The sequence below is a fragment of the Rattus rattus genome, chromosome 1 (assembly GCF_011064425.1).
Source record: "Rattus rattus isolate New Zealand chromosome 1, Rrattus_CSIRO_v1, whole genome shotgun sequence".
Lineage (NCBI taxonomy): Eukaryota > Metazoa > Chordata > Mammalia > Rodentia > Muridae > Rattus > Rattus rattus.
This window is the reverse complement of record NC_046154.1, coordinates 195,703,081-195,722,577: the sequence shown is the minus strand read 5'-3', so window position 1 is coordinate 195,722,577 and position 19,497 is coordinate 195,703,081. Positions and strand designations below refer to the sequence as shown.

Genomic DNA, 19,497 nt, shown 5'->3' with positions numbered 1-19,497 from the left:
AATTGCAGAAGCATGATGACCCAAGTTTGATCTCCGGAGCTCAAGTCAAAAGCCAGATGCAGTGTTGTAAGTCTGTAAGCTCAGCTCCTCCAGACAGAAGAGGCAAAGAGAACTCCTGGGAAGCTTGTATGGCCTGGAGTACACAGTGCAGCAGCAGAAACAAAAGAAAGTTCGCCTCAAACAAGATGGCAGAGGAGAAATGACACCTGGAAGGGCGTCTGTCCTCTAACCTCTTCATGTGCCTCATGATATTTGTGTGCTCCCACTGAACACACACCCACACCCATCCACACACACACACACACACACATGAACATACACACACCCAGCATTAATTATTTCTAATTTAAAAGGGGCTTATAATATTAATAATATTAATAATATTATAAGATGATATTAAAACCACTCTCAATAATTGATAAGCAATTTGATAATTGATAAACTGATTAATGTCCTTAGAGTAAATAACCACAACCCCTGGCACTGTCTTCTTTTATAGAACGGAAACCATCTTCATCAGTGCTGGGTACAACTTAGTTACATCTCTACTGGACAAATATATCAACATTTTTACACTTAAAATGTGTACAAATCAGTATTGACAGAGGTAATGTTTTGAATAGATTCCTAATTTTTAATTCTTGTCCCACAAGGAGCGACACTATTAGGAGGTGTGTCACTGTGGGGGTGGGCTTTGAGTCCCTCCCCCTAGCTTCATGGAAGACAGGTCCCTCCTGGTTGCCTTCCGATGCAAACGTAGAACTCTCAGCTCCTTCTCTAGGACCATGTCTGCGTGGATGCTGCCATGTTTTCCTGAAATAACGAAATGGACTGAACCTCTGACCTGTAAGCCAGTTCCAACTGAATGTTGTCCTTTATATGAGTTGTCTTGGTCATGGTGTCTCTTCACAGCAATGGGAACCCTAACTAAGACAACTAACAAATCAAAGAAGTTGAGTTTTCTTGGCTCTTGCTCCCCTGTGAATTTCTTAGGCTATGACTTAGCGTGGAAGTACAAAGCAAGCAATCATATTTGTCTTCTAAGTCTGGCATTTTTTTTAAAACCAACAATCATCCCGATTTATAGTCCTGAGTCACCATATCTGGGAGTGCCTATTAGTCTTTGCCAAGTTCATTGGTAAAAATGGAATCTCATCATTTTAAACGGAATAATTTTCTTAATGATCATTTATTGTCCCTCTTAAGAATAGTTTATTCGGGAGACAAACATTAATCTTGGCATCACCAAGGCAAAAGGCCTAGCTCTGTGAGTTCAAGACCAGCCGGAGCTACATAGTGAGAACCTATTTTTTTTTTTTTTAAATAAAGTGTTTATTTGAGGCTGGTGAGGTGGTTGTACTTCAAGGCACTTGTCCCCAGCTTGACGACCTGAGTTTGATCCCTGGGACTCACACAGTGGGAGGAGACTACCTACCACAAGTTGTCTTCTGTCTTTCCCATGTGCACTGACTGTGGTGCATGTACACTCAAGTGTGCTCGCACACATGCACACATGGATAATGTTTTTTTTTTTTTTTTTTTTGCTGACAATCATCTTTATGCTGGAACACCCTTTTGGAGCATTTGCACATAAGGGACACCCCGTAGAGCATTTGCATATACCCCGGTGCAAAGACCTGGTGTGACCAAGAATTAAATATGGCTGACTCTAGCTCACAAGTTTCTTAAATGGTGATCCTTCACAGAACTAAATCACAGTGAACAAACAATTATCAGAAGGAAATACTGTAATTTATTTACTGCACTGGATCTGGATTTTGAAAGTTTTATGAACACTTAAACAATCTACCTTAAGAATCAAAAATTAGGGGGGGTGGAGATTTAGCTCAGTGGTAGAGCGCTTGCCTAGCAAGCCCAAGGCCCTGGGTTCGGTCCCCAGCTCCGGGGAAAAAAAAAAAAGAAAAAAAAAAAGAATCAAAAATTAGAAAATGTAACAAAGTCATTAATTATATTTTCCTTTGTATATTTTGGTGGTGGTGGTGTTTGTTTTTGTTTTTTCCGAGACAGGGTTCCTGTGTAGCCATGGCTATCCTGGAACTCACTCTATAGACCATGCTGGTCTCAAAGTCAGAAATCCAGCTGCCTCTGCCTCCCAAGTGCTGGGATCAAAGTTGTGCTCCGCCATGTCTGGCTCCCTTTGTACGTTTTTATGGACTTAAGATTTTCCCTGTCTTGTAAAAATAGTAAATATGGCTTGAAAAATACATACTATTACAAGATTTTTAATAAAGGACCTATATTAATTCATATATCATTTAGATTTCCATGATTCAAGCATACTAAAATATTCCAAAAATTAAGATTAAAAAAAGAACAACATTCGTTTTTGTCTTTAAAAGATTTTCATTCATTCAAAATTTTTGAAGGCTAACTATCCAATTCAAGACAGAAGGAAGAATTTCTGAGTGTTTGAACTAAGAACTGTCTTTGCTGAAGCGAAGTAAGAACTCAATCAGAGTCCTTGTGGGTCTCCCACTCATTCCCTTCCGCAGATAGGTAATCTCGTCTTTGTTGGTCATCACACCGGCTATGTCTAAATGTGCCCACTTTGTATGAGTCACAAACTCTCGCAGGAATGCCGCAGCTGTACATGCACCTGCAGATCTGTATTTTCCAAGATTGTTCACATCAGCAAGCTGGCAATCTATGACTTGTCTTGTATAATGCTCAAAGAGGGGCATCCTCCAGACTCGGTCCCCAGTTTCTACACTGGCCTCAAATAGTTTGTTCCACAGCCAGGATGAATTGGTAAAGACTCCAGTGGCACCTGATCCCAGGGCTACGTCCATGGCACCTGTTAAAGTGGCAGCATTGATGATGACCTTGGGATTGAAGGTGTGTGCATAGCAGAGTGCGTCGGCCAGGATGAGCCTGCCCTCGGCATCAGTGTTGTCGACCTGGATAGTCTTCCCATTCCTGGCTCTGACAACATCCCCTGGTTTGTTGGCCTTGCCGCTAGGCATGTTTTCACAAAGAGGGGCCAAACCTATGATATTAATGGGCAGATTGAGCTTTGCTGCAGACACAATGGCCGAGCATATTGTTGCTGCTCCTCCCATGTCAGCCCTCATGAGGTCCATATTTGCAGAAGCCTTGATGGAGATACCTCCACTGTCAAAGGTAATGCCCTTTCCCACAAACACCAGGGGTGCTTCAGTTGCACTGGGGCTGCCAGTATAGTGGATTTCCAAGAAGACTGGTGGTTCTTCAGACCCCTTGGCTACACTTAGGAATGAACCCATTTCTTGTTCCTCTATCCAGGATTTGGTTCTGATATGGACCTCGGTTTTACTACTGGCACTTTTGAGATTTTTTTCAATAATTTCGGCAAATCTGGTTGGTGTCATTTCATTGGCTGGAGACTCCATCAGCTGGCGGGCCAAGTTCTGCCCAGAAGCAAAGAGGACCCCTTTCTCCCAGGCCTCGAGATCACCACTTCCATGGAGCTTGGCCGACACAGCCACCTTCTTCTTCTGCTTTAGGTCATCATACTCGTAGAGGCCAAGCACAGCTCCTTCCGCAGCAGCCTGAGCATCTCCACAGGCATCCACCTCCACCGACGGCAGCTCCAGGTCTTGGACCTGCCTGCATCCCGCTGCGACAGCAGCTCGGATGTTCTCCTTGCCTTCGTGCCAGTTTTCCTGGTCATCGACACCAGCCGATCTCTTGCCAAGGCCGACCACCACCACGCTGGGGAAGTCCTGATGCAGACCATAGAAGATTCGGGTTTTGCCTGCCTTGAGAGGAGGTCCTGATATGTTCAACATTTCCCTCAGCCTTCCAGACACCAACTTATTAAAATTCTCTCCTGCACTTGTAAACTGTGGTACGTCATCATCTTTGTCTTTGGAATAAATTCCTAAAACAAGGCCCTTCGTCATGTCTGCGGTGGACAGACCCCGATCCCAGAGACCTCTCACTCCCAGCCTGCGGAGCGCAACTCGCGCGGCTCGATAATGTGCTTTTAACAAGAATTTGCTAAAAGGAGTTTATTTATATTTTTTGTGATTTTTTTCAGTTTTTCATGGTTAGTATTTTTCATTTAAAAAATTTTTAATTACTTTATTATTTATTTATTTATTTGTGTGTGTGTGTGTGTGAGAGAGAGAGAGAGAGAGAGAGAGAGAGAGAGAGAGAGAGAGAGAGCGCGCATAAGTGTGGAGAGGTGAAAAGAACACTTCAAGAGTTGATTCCCTCTTTTCACCAGTGGACCCTGGGGACGGAACTCAGGTCATCTACGGCAAGTGTCTTTCCCACTAGCCACCTCTCTGGCTGTATTTTTCTTCTTGAGAGACAGTTTCCTCATCTAGTCATTTTTACTTATTCATTAATTTGTACTTTCTTCTAGTTTTTGATGGCTCTTTTTTTTACATTCACTTTTTTTCTCTCTACTTTGGTCTCATTTATAAGAAATAACCGACATTTTTAGAGCAATTCTAAGTTTGTAAAAACACGGAGTACAAAGTACAAGGATTCTTCCATGGAATTTCATATAACCCCTCCTCCCTCTCTACTCCATTCCTGACCATTTTCTTATTATTAGCATTGTGAGGATGGGGGTCAAGGGAGCAGGGCTTGATATGTGGCCTACACTGGCCTCAAACTTTAGCTCCTCCTCCCTCAGCCTCCTGAGCCCTGACTTTCTAGGTGCACAGCACCACATGGAGCTGCTCTTTACACTTTTGTTCCTTGAGATGGGGTGGCATCTTGCTATGTAGCCCAGGATAGACCCATATTTGCACGTCCTCTGCTTTTGCCTTCTCAGTACTTGGATCACAGGTGTGGGCCATTAAGCCTGGCTCTCCTTGTGGCTTTGATTAGATTTCCCAGTGACTAGTAATGATATTTCTTTTTGTTGGCTTGTGGGCCATTTGTGTATATCCTTTAGAGAATTCCTTCTTCAAGTCCTTTGCTTATGATTTGGTCTGTCTTCAGTTGCAGACGATTACAAACGATCCTCTCTGTTCATTCCAGGCGCTGTTTCCTGTTGTCTTAGGGTTTACTGCTGTGCAGAGACACCATGACCAAGGCAACTCTTATTAGGACAACGTTTAATTGGGACTGAGTTACAGGTCTAGAGGCTTAGTCCATTATTATTATCAAGGCGGGAACATGGCAGCGTCCAGGCAGTCATGGTGCAAGAGGGGCTGAGAGTTCAACATCTTGTTCCAAAGACAAACAGGAGAAGACTGGCTCCCAGGCAGCTAGAACAAGCGTCTTAAAGCCCACACCCACAGTGACGCACCTACTCCAACAAGGCCACACCTACCCCAACAAGGCCACACCCACTCCAAGAAGGCCACACCTCCTAATAGTGCCACTTCCTGGGCCAAATGTGTACAAACCACTACACCTGTGCTGCACAGACGTTCTTTTCAATTGTTTTCCACCTAGTCCTATGTGTGTGTGTGTGTGTGTGTGTGTGTGTGTTCATGTCACAAATGTTTCTGGGGTTCAAATTCAGATCCTCAAACAGCATCAGGAACCATTTAGCACAGAGGTGTCTCAGCCCTCTCCACGTTCTTTTTTTTTTTTTTTGGTTCTTTTTTTCGGAGCTGGGGACCGAACCCAGGGCCTTGCGCTTCCTAGGTAAGCGCTCTACCGCTGAGCTAAATCCCCAGCCCCCTCTCCCACGTTCTTTTTTTTTTTTTTGGTTCTTTTTTTCGGAGCTGGGGACTCTCCCACGTTCTTAAGTGCAATGGTTTTGTTTTTCCTTTTGTTACCTGTGTGTTTAGTGTCCTTTCCGAAAAACCCTTGCTGAATCCAATGGGTCTCTGTTTTCCTCTACTTTTATGGTTATAGGTCTTCGTTTACATTGTTAATTCCTTGGAGTACGTTTTTCCGCACATGACGTATGGTACGGCTCTACTTACTGTACACGGTGTACGTTCTTTTGGATGTGGAGATACAGTTTTCTCAGTGCTGCTGTGGAAGGGGCTACCTTCTCCCCAACACTGTGTCACCTTTGTTTCCTTGTCACGGACAATTTGACTCTACGGGTGAGTCAGACCCTCTGCTGTGTTCTACTGCTCTTCACGGCTTGTGCTAAGGCTCTCCCATGCCATTTTGATTACTGTAGCTTTGTAATATGTTTTGAAGCCAGCTGGTCTACAGCTTCGGTCTCCCTTTTCAAGTTCATTTTGAGTATTTGGATTTTAGGATTTTTATTTTCCTGTTCATTCATTAGGATTTTTAATTGAGATTGTATGGAGTATGTAAGTGGCTCCGGCTAGTGTAAAGAGACTTTAAGTGACGAGTATGGCCATTGATGGTTGTCCTTTGTAAGGGTGTCTCAGTTTGCCTTCTGTTGCTGTGATAAACACTATGACCAAAAACAACTTGGGGGAGGGGTAAAGGTTTTATTTCAGCTCACACGTCCTGATCATACTCCATCATGGAGAGAAGTTAGGGTAGGAACTCAAGGCGTGAACCCGGAGGCGGGAACTAAATCAGAGGCCATGGAGGGACACTGCTCCCTGTTGTTTGCTCAGCCTGCTTTCTTATAGAACCCAGGCCCACATGCTGCATGGCCCACAGCTGTCTGGAGCCTCTCACTCAGTTATTAATCAGGAAGATGCCCCGCAGACTTGCCTAGTGGCCAATCCTATGGAAATAGTTTCTCAAATAAGTCCCCTTTCCCAAATGACCCTGGCTTGTGTCAAGTTGACATAAAACTAGCTAATGTGTCCCATGTTTAATAAAATGGTAGCACACCTTAGGTCTGTTTCCCATTTGCTGATCTGAGTAGCAGAGGTGGGAATTCTATGTAACTATTAAACTCCTATGTCAGGGACATACTGGCCTAGACTGTAGATGGAAACAAAGTTTACCTAAGCTGTCCAGTGGCCAAACTAGATCTTCAGGGGCACACTGAAGGAAAAAGCACACCCCCTACACACACACACACATGCACGCACACACACACACACACACGCACTTATAACCTTTTGACTAAAACCCTTTACATCCAACCATAGCAACAAATACTTAAAGTCTAAAGTCTTTGTAGAGATAAACTTTAAATCCTGATTGCTTTATTGTTTAACTTTGGAGGCTATAACTCCCTTGAGTGCCTCAGCTTTTTAGTCTGTGAAACAGGGAAAACGTTGTTTTGGTTTTGGCTTTTCTTCAGGATTGAACACAGGACAGTCAATGAGCTGCAGGGCTCACCCACTTGTGCAGAGCACAGGGTTACTAAATGAAAGAATACATGTGCCAGGGTATTTGAGCAGAGTAAAATCCCGGTAATGATCCTCTTCTCGGTGTATACTAGTATCGCTACCCTGATTACTCACCAACATTCAAAGGCATCTGTGCCTGACCTGCTGCCGCTCTGACTGGCAGCAACACAAGGTGTTCCTCTTCTTACTCACTTTCGTGCCTGGTATTGCTAACTTGTTAGAAGTGTTCTCGTTTTCAGGAGTTTAGTACCCCAGTTAATCCTCAGAGTCGTATGAGTCATGTGAGCTTATTCTCCCTGCTTCGTGGATGAATAATGTTACTACAGGCAGTCCCCCATAAGCCTCTAGTGCTCCTGCACGTCCTGCTGGCTGAGTGTGCCAAGAATCCAACCCTAAAAGCCGTGCCTTGTCTTTGTCACCTGTGGCTTTGGTACGAAGTGATGCCTTCTCGGATACAGAACTATGTGGTCTCTGCCTTTTCTGAAGCAGAGAAAACTAATGAGGGGGCTGGCTAGACGGCTCAGCAGGTAAAGGTGCTTGCCTCCCAAGCTTGATGACTCGAGTTCAATCCCTAGAACCCATGTGATGGAGGGAGATGCTTAACCGCCACCCATTGCCCTTGGCTTCCACAGGTGTACGGTGGTGTCTTCGTGGCTAAGGAGCAAACACTGAGTGTCCCTGTACCACCCACTGGGGTCCTCCCCTTACAAGACTCAGAAGGCAAAGCAAACAGCTCAGATGCCTGCAGGAAACGAGTAGCAACATTGTCTGTCACACTTTCTGTTACTGGTGAAGCAGTAACAAAGTCTCAAACCCAGACAAGGAAGTAGCCTGGTCACATCTCAGTGTTTCCGGGAGATCCGAGCCCTGCGAGATAAAAGCTCTCCTATCTTCATGTTGAACACAGCAGAGTGTTTACCTGTAGAGAAGACAGCAGAGTGCTTGATGCAGATCGAGCCCCTGCCAAGCCCTTGTCGGATGGGTGTTTCAGATGATTGATGACATAATTAATAGAGATCTCATAGAGATCCATCTGCTGTGTCTCTGCCTCCTGAGTGCTGGGATTAAAGGTGTGCACCACCACCTCCAGGTCATGATTTACATATGCAAATATATAAATTAATTCATATGCACAATTTACATACGTGTTTCACAAGACTCTTTGAAGAGCTTAGAAGGTAGAGGGCATTATTTCCATTTTTCAAATGAGAATGTGACACTCTAAGCACTTAATGTGCCTGTGGTCACTTGGCCAGCAAATGGTGTGGTCAAACTGAATCTTCCGTTAACAAAAATTCAAAGTTGGTTGTTTATGAATAACTCACTCAGTATGACAAAGAAAACTTAATTTATATATACTTGATATATAACTTGAAATTATATATAACTTAAATTTATAAAATATCGATATTATATATATTATAATATGACACAATTATATGATGTTCATATGATATATGATACATGATATATGATATAAAATATATGACATATTATGCAATGTATAATAAATATATAATATATAATATAATTAATATAATATATAATAATATATATTATTTTAAGACCAGTTTTATTGAAGTTCTATACATTCAAGTATAGAGCCTTGGAGTACCATTGCTCAATGTTTTTTTAAAAAATCTATTTTTATTTATGTGTACAGTGTATGTCTCTGTGGATGGGTGTCACATGGGATAACATTGGTGCTGGTACCCCTGGAAGCAAGAAAAGGGTATTGGATCCCTCTGGAGCTGGCGTCACATGTGGTTGTGAGTTACATCCTGTGGGTGCTGGGTATTGAACCCTGATCCTCTAGAAGAGCAGGCCTCAATCTCTGAGCCCCTCAGTCATCTCTGGCTCCTTCATAATCTAATGCTTGCTCCTTCCCAGGTCTTTCGGGGCTGTGGGCATTTCTCTTCAGCCCACTTCTCCAGGCCTCACCCTCATCTTTTTCAAATGAGGACCCCAAATCAGATCTTCACTTCCATCAAAACCAGCTCTGCTAGTTCTCAATGGAAAGGAAATCGGGACTCGTCTTCATGGTGCCACAGAATGGTAAGCTGCTATTTGTGGTCAGGGAGATGAAAGTTATTCATGCAAACTAGTCAGTTTTCATCAAGACCGAGGGGCTGTCATCTCTTAGGATTTCCAGAGCACGGTCTCCGAGTGAAGCAAATGTTTGAGGAACACAATTTAACTCAAGCTTTCTCTATTTAAGACAAGAGCCCTACCTACAGTTGCTGTACTTTATGATTAAAACAAACAAACAAACAAACACCAACAATGACTACAAACAGTTGGAGCTGGAGAGATGGCTCAGTGGTTAAGAGCACTGACTGCTCTTCCAGAGGTCCTGAGTTCAAATCCCAGCAACCACATGGTGGCTCACACCCATTTGTAATGGGATCTGATGCCCTCTTCTGGTGTGTCTGAAGATGGCTACAGTGTACTTATATATAATAAATAAATAAATCGTTAAAAAGAGTACTATTGGCTGATCTTTTAAAAAAAATGATAAAGGCTATTTGGCTATTGTACATAAAAAACCTAATTGTTAGTAAAATATAAAAGCTTAAGTAGAAATTGCATTCGTCTGATGCAGTCAGCTGTGTCCTGAAGAGATGTAATTTGGGCGTGCCTCTGAAAGCCTCCATAGATATGAGTGCTAAGGAAGGACAGTCCCTGCCTATTTTAAGGCAGGCTGCTGGGGAGAAGTCTTGCGTTCTTTGCTCTATGACCCAAGGCAAAGTCCGATGGGAGGACTCGAACTACCCCACCATAAAGGTGAAATGGTTCAGCCCCTACTGACTTGGCTTGGAGTCTCAACCAGGACTGACGTGGCTCAGCCTGCCCAGGGGTTTAGGGGAGGAACTAGGGACTTCTTTTTATAAGCAATTGGACCTTTAATAGAGTTCTTTCTCTTTCTCTTTTGGCTTGGGAGAGCTTGTATGTTGTAAAATATAAAAAATGGAAAAAGTATGGTTGTCTTTTATCCCCACTAGGTTCAGCATCGCGGTGCCCCAAGATATCTGCGAGATATCTTGGCAGAAACTCATCCCAACTCCTCGGTGGCCCAGTGTTTCCTGCCGCCACACACTTTCCTACACTCAAACCATCATATAAAAGAACATGCGGGTTGGGGATTTAGCTCAGTGGTAGAGCGCTTGCCTAGGAAGCGCAAGGCCCTGGGTTCGGTCCCCAGCTCCGAAAAACAGAACCAAAAAAAAAAAAAAAAGAACATGCAACACAATTTGCCGCCCACCTAAACATACAAAGCCCAGCACCATCCATCCCTTAAAAACATTCATAACAACCTGTAAAGGTACAGCGTGGAATCTTAACGTCACCCACCACATTCTCCTGCCACGGCTGCTCTCCCTCTCCCTCCTGTCTCTTCTTCCTTTTCTATTTCAGTCTCCTCCTCTTCCTTCAAACTTCTCTCCTGACCATCCTTTCTTCTCCTCCAATGGCAGGCCTCCTTCTACCCTGTACCTGCCCCTCATCTGTATTTTACAAATTCAATGGGGAGAAGGTTCTGGTGAAGTCACCTGATTCCTGAGTATGTGACTAGGCAGCTGTCCTTGGGGCAGTGGAATTAGTATCAAAATACAGATAACTTTATGGTAAATCACAACACTTGTATGGAAGGAGCTTCACATAGGAGATAGGCTTTCTCTTTGTTCTCTTTGCAGGAGCAACAGGGAAACAGCCGGCGGTATACAGGCAGAACAGTATTCTAGGAAAGAGAGATGAGGAGCCCTCTGGTTTGGAGAAGCTCAAGAGAAAGGTAGATTAGCTTAGTAGAAAGACACAGATTGAAAGAGATTTCTTTTTTTTAAAGATTTATTTATTTTAGTTATTATTTATTTATTTTAGTTGTATGAGTAGTTGTACAAGTAGTTGTCACTGTCTTCAGACACAAGAGGGAATCAGATCTCATTATAGGTGGTTGTGAGCCACCATGTGGTTGCTGGGAATTGAACTTAGGACCTCTGGAAGAGCAGTCAGTGCTCTTAACCACTAAGCCATCTCCAGCCCTGAAAGAGATTTCTAAAGAGCTAGTTGTAGAATCAGGCTTGTCAATAGATATCTTGTCTGTAGTTGAGAAAATAGTTACCTCCCTGAGCTAGCAGGTTTTTACCTTAGCTTATGCCCCCCATGTCTTTTTTGGTATAAATATTAGATGACTGAAATGGATATGGCGCATCAAGGAAGAGAGAACCTCACTTGAGAAAATGCCTTCACCTGATTGGCCTGTGAGGATATATTTAATTAATGACTGATGTGGGAGGGTCCAGTCCCTGTGAGCAGTACCACCCTTGTGTAGGAAAGGAAGCTGAGCTAGACATTGGGTAGGCAGAGTTCCTGTGAGGCCTCTGCTTCAGTTCCTGCCTTCAGGTTCCTTCCCTGTTTGAGTTCCTGCCTGGGCTTCACTCAGTGATGGCCTGTGATTAAGAAATGGAAACCAAACGAAATCCTATCCTCCCCAGGTTGCTTTTGGCCCTGGCGTGACTCACAACAACAGAGAGCAAACCAGGACACATCTTTAGTCTGAATAAAGCTGTTGTGATTTGACTCTTCACAAGGACGGGAAGCCTAATCTTGCTGCCTTTGCCATTTGGTTTGGGGACAACTTAAAACTGAATGTGGGATACTTTTCCTTTGGAGCCACTGCTTTGCAGCACAGGCAGGTTAGAGGTGGAGGTGAAAGAACTCTTACCTGGTGCTCTGCAGATGTTATAATTTGAATATAAAATGCCCCCTGGAAACTCATGTACTGGGTGGGAACTTCATTGGAAGTGACTAGGTTGTGGGGGATTCTGACTTAATCTAGTCGTAGAAATGGATTTATAATATTATCTTAGTTTTTTTCCTGTTGCAGTGATAAAATACCAGACAAAGACAAGTTGCAGGGGGAAAATATTTATTTTGGCCTACAACTTCAGATTACAATCTATCACGGCAAGGAAGATACAGAACAAGAGCTTGAGGAAGCTGGCTACATTGTATCCACTGGTAAGAAGCTGAGATCCCTAAATGCTTGCTCAGCTCAGTTTCTCTCTTTTATACAGTCCAGGCTTCCACAAGCAGGAAACAGCCTCATTCATGAATAAGATCAGTCTTTCCACAGCAATTAACATTGTAACATTGTGATAGTGTAGAGGTTCCTTCATCCTGTATTCTTGCTGAGGCCATTAGGCCTAACTACAATTTGATCTCTTGATTGTAGGCCCCATAAAAAGTTATCCAACTCTATTCTAGGAGCCAGAGGAAAAGCTGTCCCTGATAATTTAGGATAACTCAGGTTAAACTGTCTGCTAAGACAGAACTCCCTCCACTTAACTGCTTTGCTTATCTTAGCTTCTGTTAAACTGCTTGCTTACACAAAACCACTTCCTGCAGCTGCCAAGAGAGATAACAGGATGAACTTTTTGCCTTTAAAAACTCCTTACTCTGAATGCTCACTGCTACCCTTGGGTCCCAAATACCTAAGTATAGTCTCAGCTTGGCTGGAATAAAGACTCAACTGTCTACAAACTGTGTCAGTCATGAGAGCAGTCATCTCTAGTGAGTTCCCCATAAAACATAGAGATAATTCTCCACAGACACACCCAGAAGCCCATCCCTCAGGTGACTCTAGATCCTGTCAAGTTGACCACACCAACCATCACAAATATGCTGGTTTGGTTGAGAGATGGTGAAAAACTGGATGGGGCTGAGTTGGAGGACATAGGCCCCTTAGGGACTTGATAGTGGCTTGTCCCCTTCCTGTATTCCTCAGCTCTGCCTCCTGTCCACCATGATTTGGGTTGTTCCACAACCCACTCCCAACCATGGTAGGGTGAAACTGTGAGCAGAAGAAATTCTTTCTCCCTGAAGTTGTCTCTTTCCAGTATTGGTCTCAGTGATGACAAAACAAACTAAGGTGGTAATTGTTTGTGGGCACACATATCCCTCTAGCAACTGGAAAGCCTCCAAAGGCAGGAGCCAGACTATTCTTATCCTCCATCGGTCAACACATTCTTTTGTACATAATGGATGTCACTCTGGTTGTGAGAATAGATCGCGGAGTTAAATAGATAAGAATTCAAAACACAGGAGCTGGACATGACCATGAGTTTGGCTGGCAGAGCTGTAATTATGTATTCACCATTTGGCATACATCTGAACTTCTGAACTTGTAATGTCTCGCTTTTAGTCTGGTGTCAGTGCGTCCTTTCATGGGGGGCGGGGTGGGCGATAGGCAGCATCTATGTAATATAGATGCTATGGGGCTAAGTGCATTTGTCAAGCAAAGCACTCAACAAAACGTTCAGCCATCAGGAGATGTTCTCAGTGAGCTGTGCAGCAGGTCCTTGGAGAAGTGTGTTGAATTGTTGAATTATTCACATGCTGTGGGAGCTCAGGTAAGAAGGCATGGATGAACACGGCAACTGTGAACTGTGAGATAATAAACCTTCCCCAGACTGGGTTATTTTGGTCTGACATTTTGGTCACAGTGGCACAATGGTAACTACTAATAATACAGAGTCCCAGAAGCAATGACAGCCACACTGAGGACTGGGACCAGGCATGGTGCTGGCCAATCTCTACAAGAAAGGACCTTGTGGGTGCAAACTGTTGGAGGTCGGAACCTGACCATTCTTGTCATTGATCCGAGTCAGATCACAGAGGCCAAGCGCTGACCACCTTCCTGACATTGGTGGATCTTGTGTCCAAAGTGGCAAGTACGGATGAAGCCCTGGAGAAGGCCAGAATCCAGGCAAGGAAGCCAGACAGGCGTGGGGACTGAATCAGAAGCCAATGGGACTCCCAAGATTTCCGGGTTGGAGTGGAAAGGAAGCATTTTGCTGCAAGGGGCAAGGCAGGAAACAGAGAACAGACCTGTGTAGTTAGGTGGGAGCCAGCGGAGGCCCTGGAGGAGGCCTGTGACGGGAGAGGAGCTGCAGGCCCATGGTGGGCTTCTGTGGAACCCGTGCTTCCTCTCTGCCTTACGGTGCATGCGTGCCTCCCTCCCCGCACTGTGGTGCTGGAGGGATTGGAGGGCCAGGAGGTCGTTCCTAGAAGGCTGCTTGGAGGGTGGGTATCACATCTTTGAAAATATGCCTGGCAGATCAGGAAACAGAACGCATGTGCGCGCAGACGCGCAGACGCACGCCCACGCAGACGCACGCAGACGCACGCAGACGCACACGCACGCAGACGCACACGCACGCACACGCGCGTTTTGTTTTGTTTGGTTTGCTTTGTGAGACAAAGCTTCACTATGAAATTCTAAACAGCTTGGAAACTCTTCTGGGGCCTATTCTGGCCTCAAACTCAGGTTTCTCCTGCTTCTGCCCCAGGCGCGCTGGGATTATAGGTTTAAACCGCACCACCTCTGGCCTCGGAGTCTATTGTTCTTGTAATGTTCTTGTTTGTTTGTTTGGGCCTAGGGCATGCTAGGCAAGCATTCTATCACTGAGTCAAACCCCTGGCCTTGGGATGTTTCCCCAAAGGATAAAATCTAAGTTTTCAGAGCTTCCTGCTCCTCCCTCAGACCCGGGACAGACAGTACGGCGTCCCTTTGTCCTAACATCTTGCATACTTGAGAAGAAAAGGTGGACCAGGCCCTGGGTGAAGCCCGTCCTTGCCCCCTTCTTTTTCTAGAGTATGGGGGGCAAGACGAGAAAATTATTAAGGATTTTGAGATGACTTTGGTGGAACTTTGAACCAAGCACAAACCCTTCCGGGTTTAGGTCACTGAATTCCGTGTGACCAGGGTGGCCTACGGTTCCCCAGCCTTCCCACACATATGGGGACCTTTCTGAGGCAGTGTACCAGCTGAGGGCAGGGAACACAGGATCTTCCTCCAGACCCTGTTCTTTTTCTGTCTCCCTCAGTCTCTGCCTTGTCTGTATTTCACAGGAAAAGATTTCAAGGAGCTGCCAGCCTGTCAGTTAGCATTTGGATACCTGCCTAGGAGTTACCATGAAAAGCACACACCAGGCCTTGGGTTGGACCCCTAGGCAAGGCAAAACTAACCAACCAACAGACCAAAGCAGGAAGGAGGGGAAGCCATGAACACTTCCTATATTCACAGCAGGTCTGAAGAACACGGAGCCTGTGACCTAGCCTGGTCTACAGCAGGAATCTTGATGAGGCTGGCTAGCAGCCTCACCTTGTGTATTCTTGTACACAATTTCCAGGTTACCCAACTCAAAGTGTTCTTTCTCATGAAGACAATGCTCGTTAAAGGAAGAAGGAAATAAAATGGCACCCCACCATTACTCACCCCTCCACTGTCTCCCCACTGCCCCCCATTCCCACAACCCACTACCCCCTCCCCCCAACTCTCCTCTCACCCCCAGCCCCATTCCCCTCTGCAGGCTAAGCTCGGCATTCATACGCATTGTTCCTATAGGATACTTGACTCCGAGGTAGGGATTGAACTGGAGACAATACCGACTCACGGGTATAAAGGATGCCCTTGTGCAGAGAGGTTTCTGTCACAAGGCCAAGGGCCCTTCCATTGGATAAACCCTTACAGACCACTTCCCTCTGGTCTCCGTGCCCAGAGTAGTTTCTCATCTCTCTCTACCTATTGAAAATCCATCCAGCTGCCAAGGCCACAATTTTTCAAGAATCTTTACTTATTTTTGACAGTATTCTTTCTATGACCCTTTGCTTCGGTTTCCCTACTAATTCCAACATATTCCAAAACGTCTTTTTACTAACTTACCCACCTATTTAGCTGTGTGCCCAATACGCCCATTACCCTCATTTTGAATCTGATCACACATTCTCTAACACGGACTGCCTCTACCTCCTCGTGTTGATTACAGACAAATGGAGTCACGGTCTTTATTACTGCGGCAGCCAGCCTGGTAGCAGAGAGACTTTTTTTCTCTCTCTAGCTTCTGAAGACGCGGGTTGCTTGTGACTCATCTCCGTCTCCTTCAGCAGCAAGCACAGCCTTCTCCCGTCTTCTCAGTAAAAATATCTGTGCGATGAAGTGGAACACGAGGCAAGTTCAGTAGCAGCCCGTAGACAAGTGACATAAAACTGGCATAGGATACTGGACAAGTGTTTGGCAGGTTACGGGTGTGTTATAGGCGGGATTCGGTAACCACAGACGTCATCGCCCTGTGTTTATGGTTGTCTCCTTAGCATTACAACATAGAAATTCACCAGGCATGGCTTATTCCCAGACAGTTTTTCTATTTCTGTTCGGCCTTTTACAATTGCTTTTATTAGTTATTCTTTCAGGATGTCTTGGAGAGCTGCCCCATAAAAATTATTAATGCTAGTCATCCGGGAGCTCTCATGGTTTATGAGATGTGTGGGTGGCAATGAAGTTTTTAACAGCATCTTTTTGTTGTGCAGCTGTTCGAGGTGCCATTTTGTTTTGAAAAAAAAAAAAAAAACTAGACAAATTTCTAAGAACATCACATACTCCAAGTCTGGCATAGTGCTGGTGACGTTGTCTCACCTGGAGGTGAATGATTTCTAGGCCCCGTCTTCGGTCCATTGCCGTCAAAATGTTCTAGTGACAGTGACATCTGTCTGCCTCTGGCATAGCTCTCATTGGTACTGGGCTCAGTCTCTCCTCTCCCATCTTTAACCTCTCTGGTCTTCTGCATCACACACACAGTCTGGATTTTCACCCTGCTCAGTAGTGGCCTCACCCGGGCTCCCTTCTTGACTTGTTGGCCGGGGGGACGGTGTCCAAATTTTCTCCTCTTCCTTGTCTCTTTAGATGATGGCTGGATGCCAGCACATGCACACATGCACACATGCACACATGCCTCTTCTGCTTCTGACTTCTCTGTACCCCAGACTCACATATTTGGATGTGCCCAGGGCAGTTTGATCTGGATATCTGCTGGGCACCTCAGATGCGACATTTTTTTGTTTTTTGAAAATCTTAATCCTTAAGCTTTTCCTCTCAAAAACTGTTCTACTCAGTTTTCCCAACCCTGTTGTGAGAAGAGACACCCACGGTCTTGTGTTGTGTTCCTCAACCCATACCCAAGGAATGGTCTAAGACCCCCTTCCTGCTGAGGCCTGGGTTCATGCAAAGCTTTCCCTGAGCCCCTGATGTGTGGAGAAGGACCATAGCTCCTTCTCTAGCCCAGGAACATGCAGAGCCAGTGATGGCCTGGGCCCTGGGGAGCTATGGCTTCTGATAACTCAACTCTTCTCACCACAAGGAGCTACGGTTATCAGTCCCAAAGCCACTGTGTGCTTGGTCTGCCAAGTTCTTGAGATGCCCTGTGTTCCCCTTGTGTACCGTGTTGTTTGATTAGCTTCCCACTGACTTTATCCCATGATAGCTTCTTCTGACCTTGTCCCATTTCTCCCCTTGAAATAGTATACAAGACGCTGTACTTCTTAATAAACTTGCTTGGCATTAGACACAGCTCGTGCCACACTTCCAGAGCCCACGTGTTCTATCTTCTTCATCGCTGGTCTCCTGAACCTTCCTCCTTGGGACCCTGGCACCGACATACAGAAGAAAGAGTAAGTACCACTACAAATAGATGGTTGAGATAGGACAAACCAGGAGGCCCACCTGAAGGAGGAGGCAGACCATGGGACAGCTGGATTCCAGAGTACTTTTATCTCCTCAGATGCTTCGCTAGCTTCTAAGTTCCAGATCTCGTTGTATTTTGCCAAAGTGCATTTTAAAAAAAATTGTTTACCTTCATCAAGAAAATCTTCCTTACAGTCTGGCTCTAGAAAAGGTTCCGTAGATTTAAAAACACGGGGAAGTGTAGATAAACAATTCAAAACAGAGTATCACCTGCAAGGGCCAAGTGGCTTCCTGTTGATGGGTTTGCACTGTGAAAATGGATTACAGGTTGTTTGGACCCACAGCGTAGCGTTGATTCAGTTGCGATGAAACAGCCCTGTCGATATGGTCGGCCTACTCCAAAACAGACACAGAGATCAAAACAAAATTAAAAAGCCAAAAAACATTAAGAGATCAAGGACCAAGCGGCACCAATTCTCAGTTCAATTCTTTTTTTTTTTTTTTTCTTTTTTTTGAACTGGGGACCGAAAGGGCCTAAGCTTCCCAGTTCTTGAGCTAAATCCCAGCCCCAATACGTTTCAATTCTTAAGGCCTCAGAGGAAGAGGGGAAAGTTCTCTCTCTCTCTTTTTTAAATAGTACAATTATAAAGTCAATAAAATGGCTTCAACCCATTTAACTGAGTGCGTGTGCGCCATTTAGCTGAGTGTCTGTCTGTGCACACACACTTTTTCAATGAGCAGCAGCAGCAGCAGCAACAGCCGGTAAGCTGGCCAGGCGGCGGGCAATGGCCAGCAAGGCGGCGGCGGCGGCGCAGCGGGGCGGGCGGCGGCAACAACAACAACAGCAGCAGCAGCAGCAGCAGCAGCAGGGAGTGTGGCTGGAGAGGCCCCAGATCCAGAAAACCTCCTGATGACTGACTGTGCTAGTTGTTGTGTGTTGACTTGACACAAGCTAGAGTCATCAGAGAGGAAGGAGCCTCCGTAGAGGAAATGCCTCCGGGAGATCTAGCTGTAAGGCATTTTCTCAATCAGTGATCAATGGGGGAGGGGCCGGCATTGTGGGTGGAGCCATCTCTGGGCTGGTGGTCCTGAGTTCTTTAAGAAAGCAAGCTGCGCAAGCCAGGGGAAGCAAGCCAGGAAGCAGCACCCTCCATGGCCTCTGCATCAGCTCCTGCTTTTAGCTTCCAGCCCGGCTTGAGTTCCTGTCCTGACTTCTTCCAGTGATGGTCTGTGATCTGGAAGTGTAAGCGGAATAGATGCTTTCCTCCCCGACTTGCTTTTTGGTCTAGGCGTTTCCGGTTCCTGTTCCTGTTCCTGTTTCCTTTCCTTGCAGCAATAGACCCCTGACTGACACAGTGATGAGGTGCCTGAAGTGTTTCACGCTCTTTTTCCTTCTGTTCTTCCTTTCTACACATCAGATTTTACAGGCTCGAACTTCAAACCTAATTCCTAAATTACTCTTGTATATTGCATGCGCGCGCGCACACACACGCGTGCGCGCATATGCACATGCGTGTGTGCACACACTCTTAAAGGATTTTCAAAACATGTTTGACCTCTTTAAACACAAATACTAAAGTGGATTTTCAAAGACCCAAATACAGGAAATACAGGGCTTCTGCCCTATCTTCTAAAATAATTGCTATCTTCCTCCTTCCAGCTGTGCTGGCCTAAAATCACAAAATAATGGTTAGATATTAATGGGTTTTTTTTTTACAATTAAAAAGCTATGCAGACCCTTCCAATTTTATTTAAACATAAAAAAGTGGATGGCCTATC

The 19,497-nt window shown here is 45.1% G+C and overlaps 1 protein-coding gene across 1 annotated transcript; it reads right to left on the bottom strand.

The window, feature by feature from the left end:
- Positions 1 to 2,227: 2,227 nt before the first annotated feature.
- On the bottom strand, positions 2,228 to 16,713 carry LOC116915125 (cytosol aminopeptidase-like). Its single transcript, XM_032919568.1, has 3 exons — positions 16,675 to 16,713; positions 14,791 to 14,848; positions 2,228 to 3,982 (listed from the first exon to the last, which is right to left on the bottom strand). The coding sequence occupies exons 1-3, from the start codon at positions 16,711 to 16,713 to the stop codon at positions 2,436 to 2,438; spliced, it is 1,644 nt and encodes a 547-aa protein (XP_032775459.1). The 3' UTR covers positions 2,228 to 2,435.
- Positions 16,714 to 19,497: the final 2,784 nt, after the last annotated feature.

Coding starts and splice junctions, on each gene's coding strand:
- LOC116915125 (XM_032919568.1), bottom strand. CDS start 16,713: ATGGACCGAAGACGGGGCCTAGAAATCATTCACCTCCAG. Junction 14,849..16,674: donor TAGAAATCATTCACCTCCAG/GTGAGACAACGT, acceptor CCCATACTCTAG/AAAAAGAAGGGGGCAAGGAC. Junction 3,983..14,790: donor GGTCCACCTTTTCTTCTCAA/GTATGCAAGATG, acceptor TCTTGTTAAAAG/CACATTATCGAGCCGCGCGA.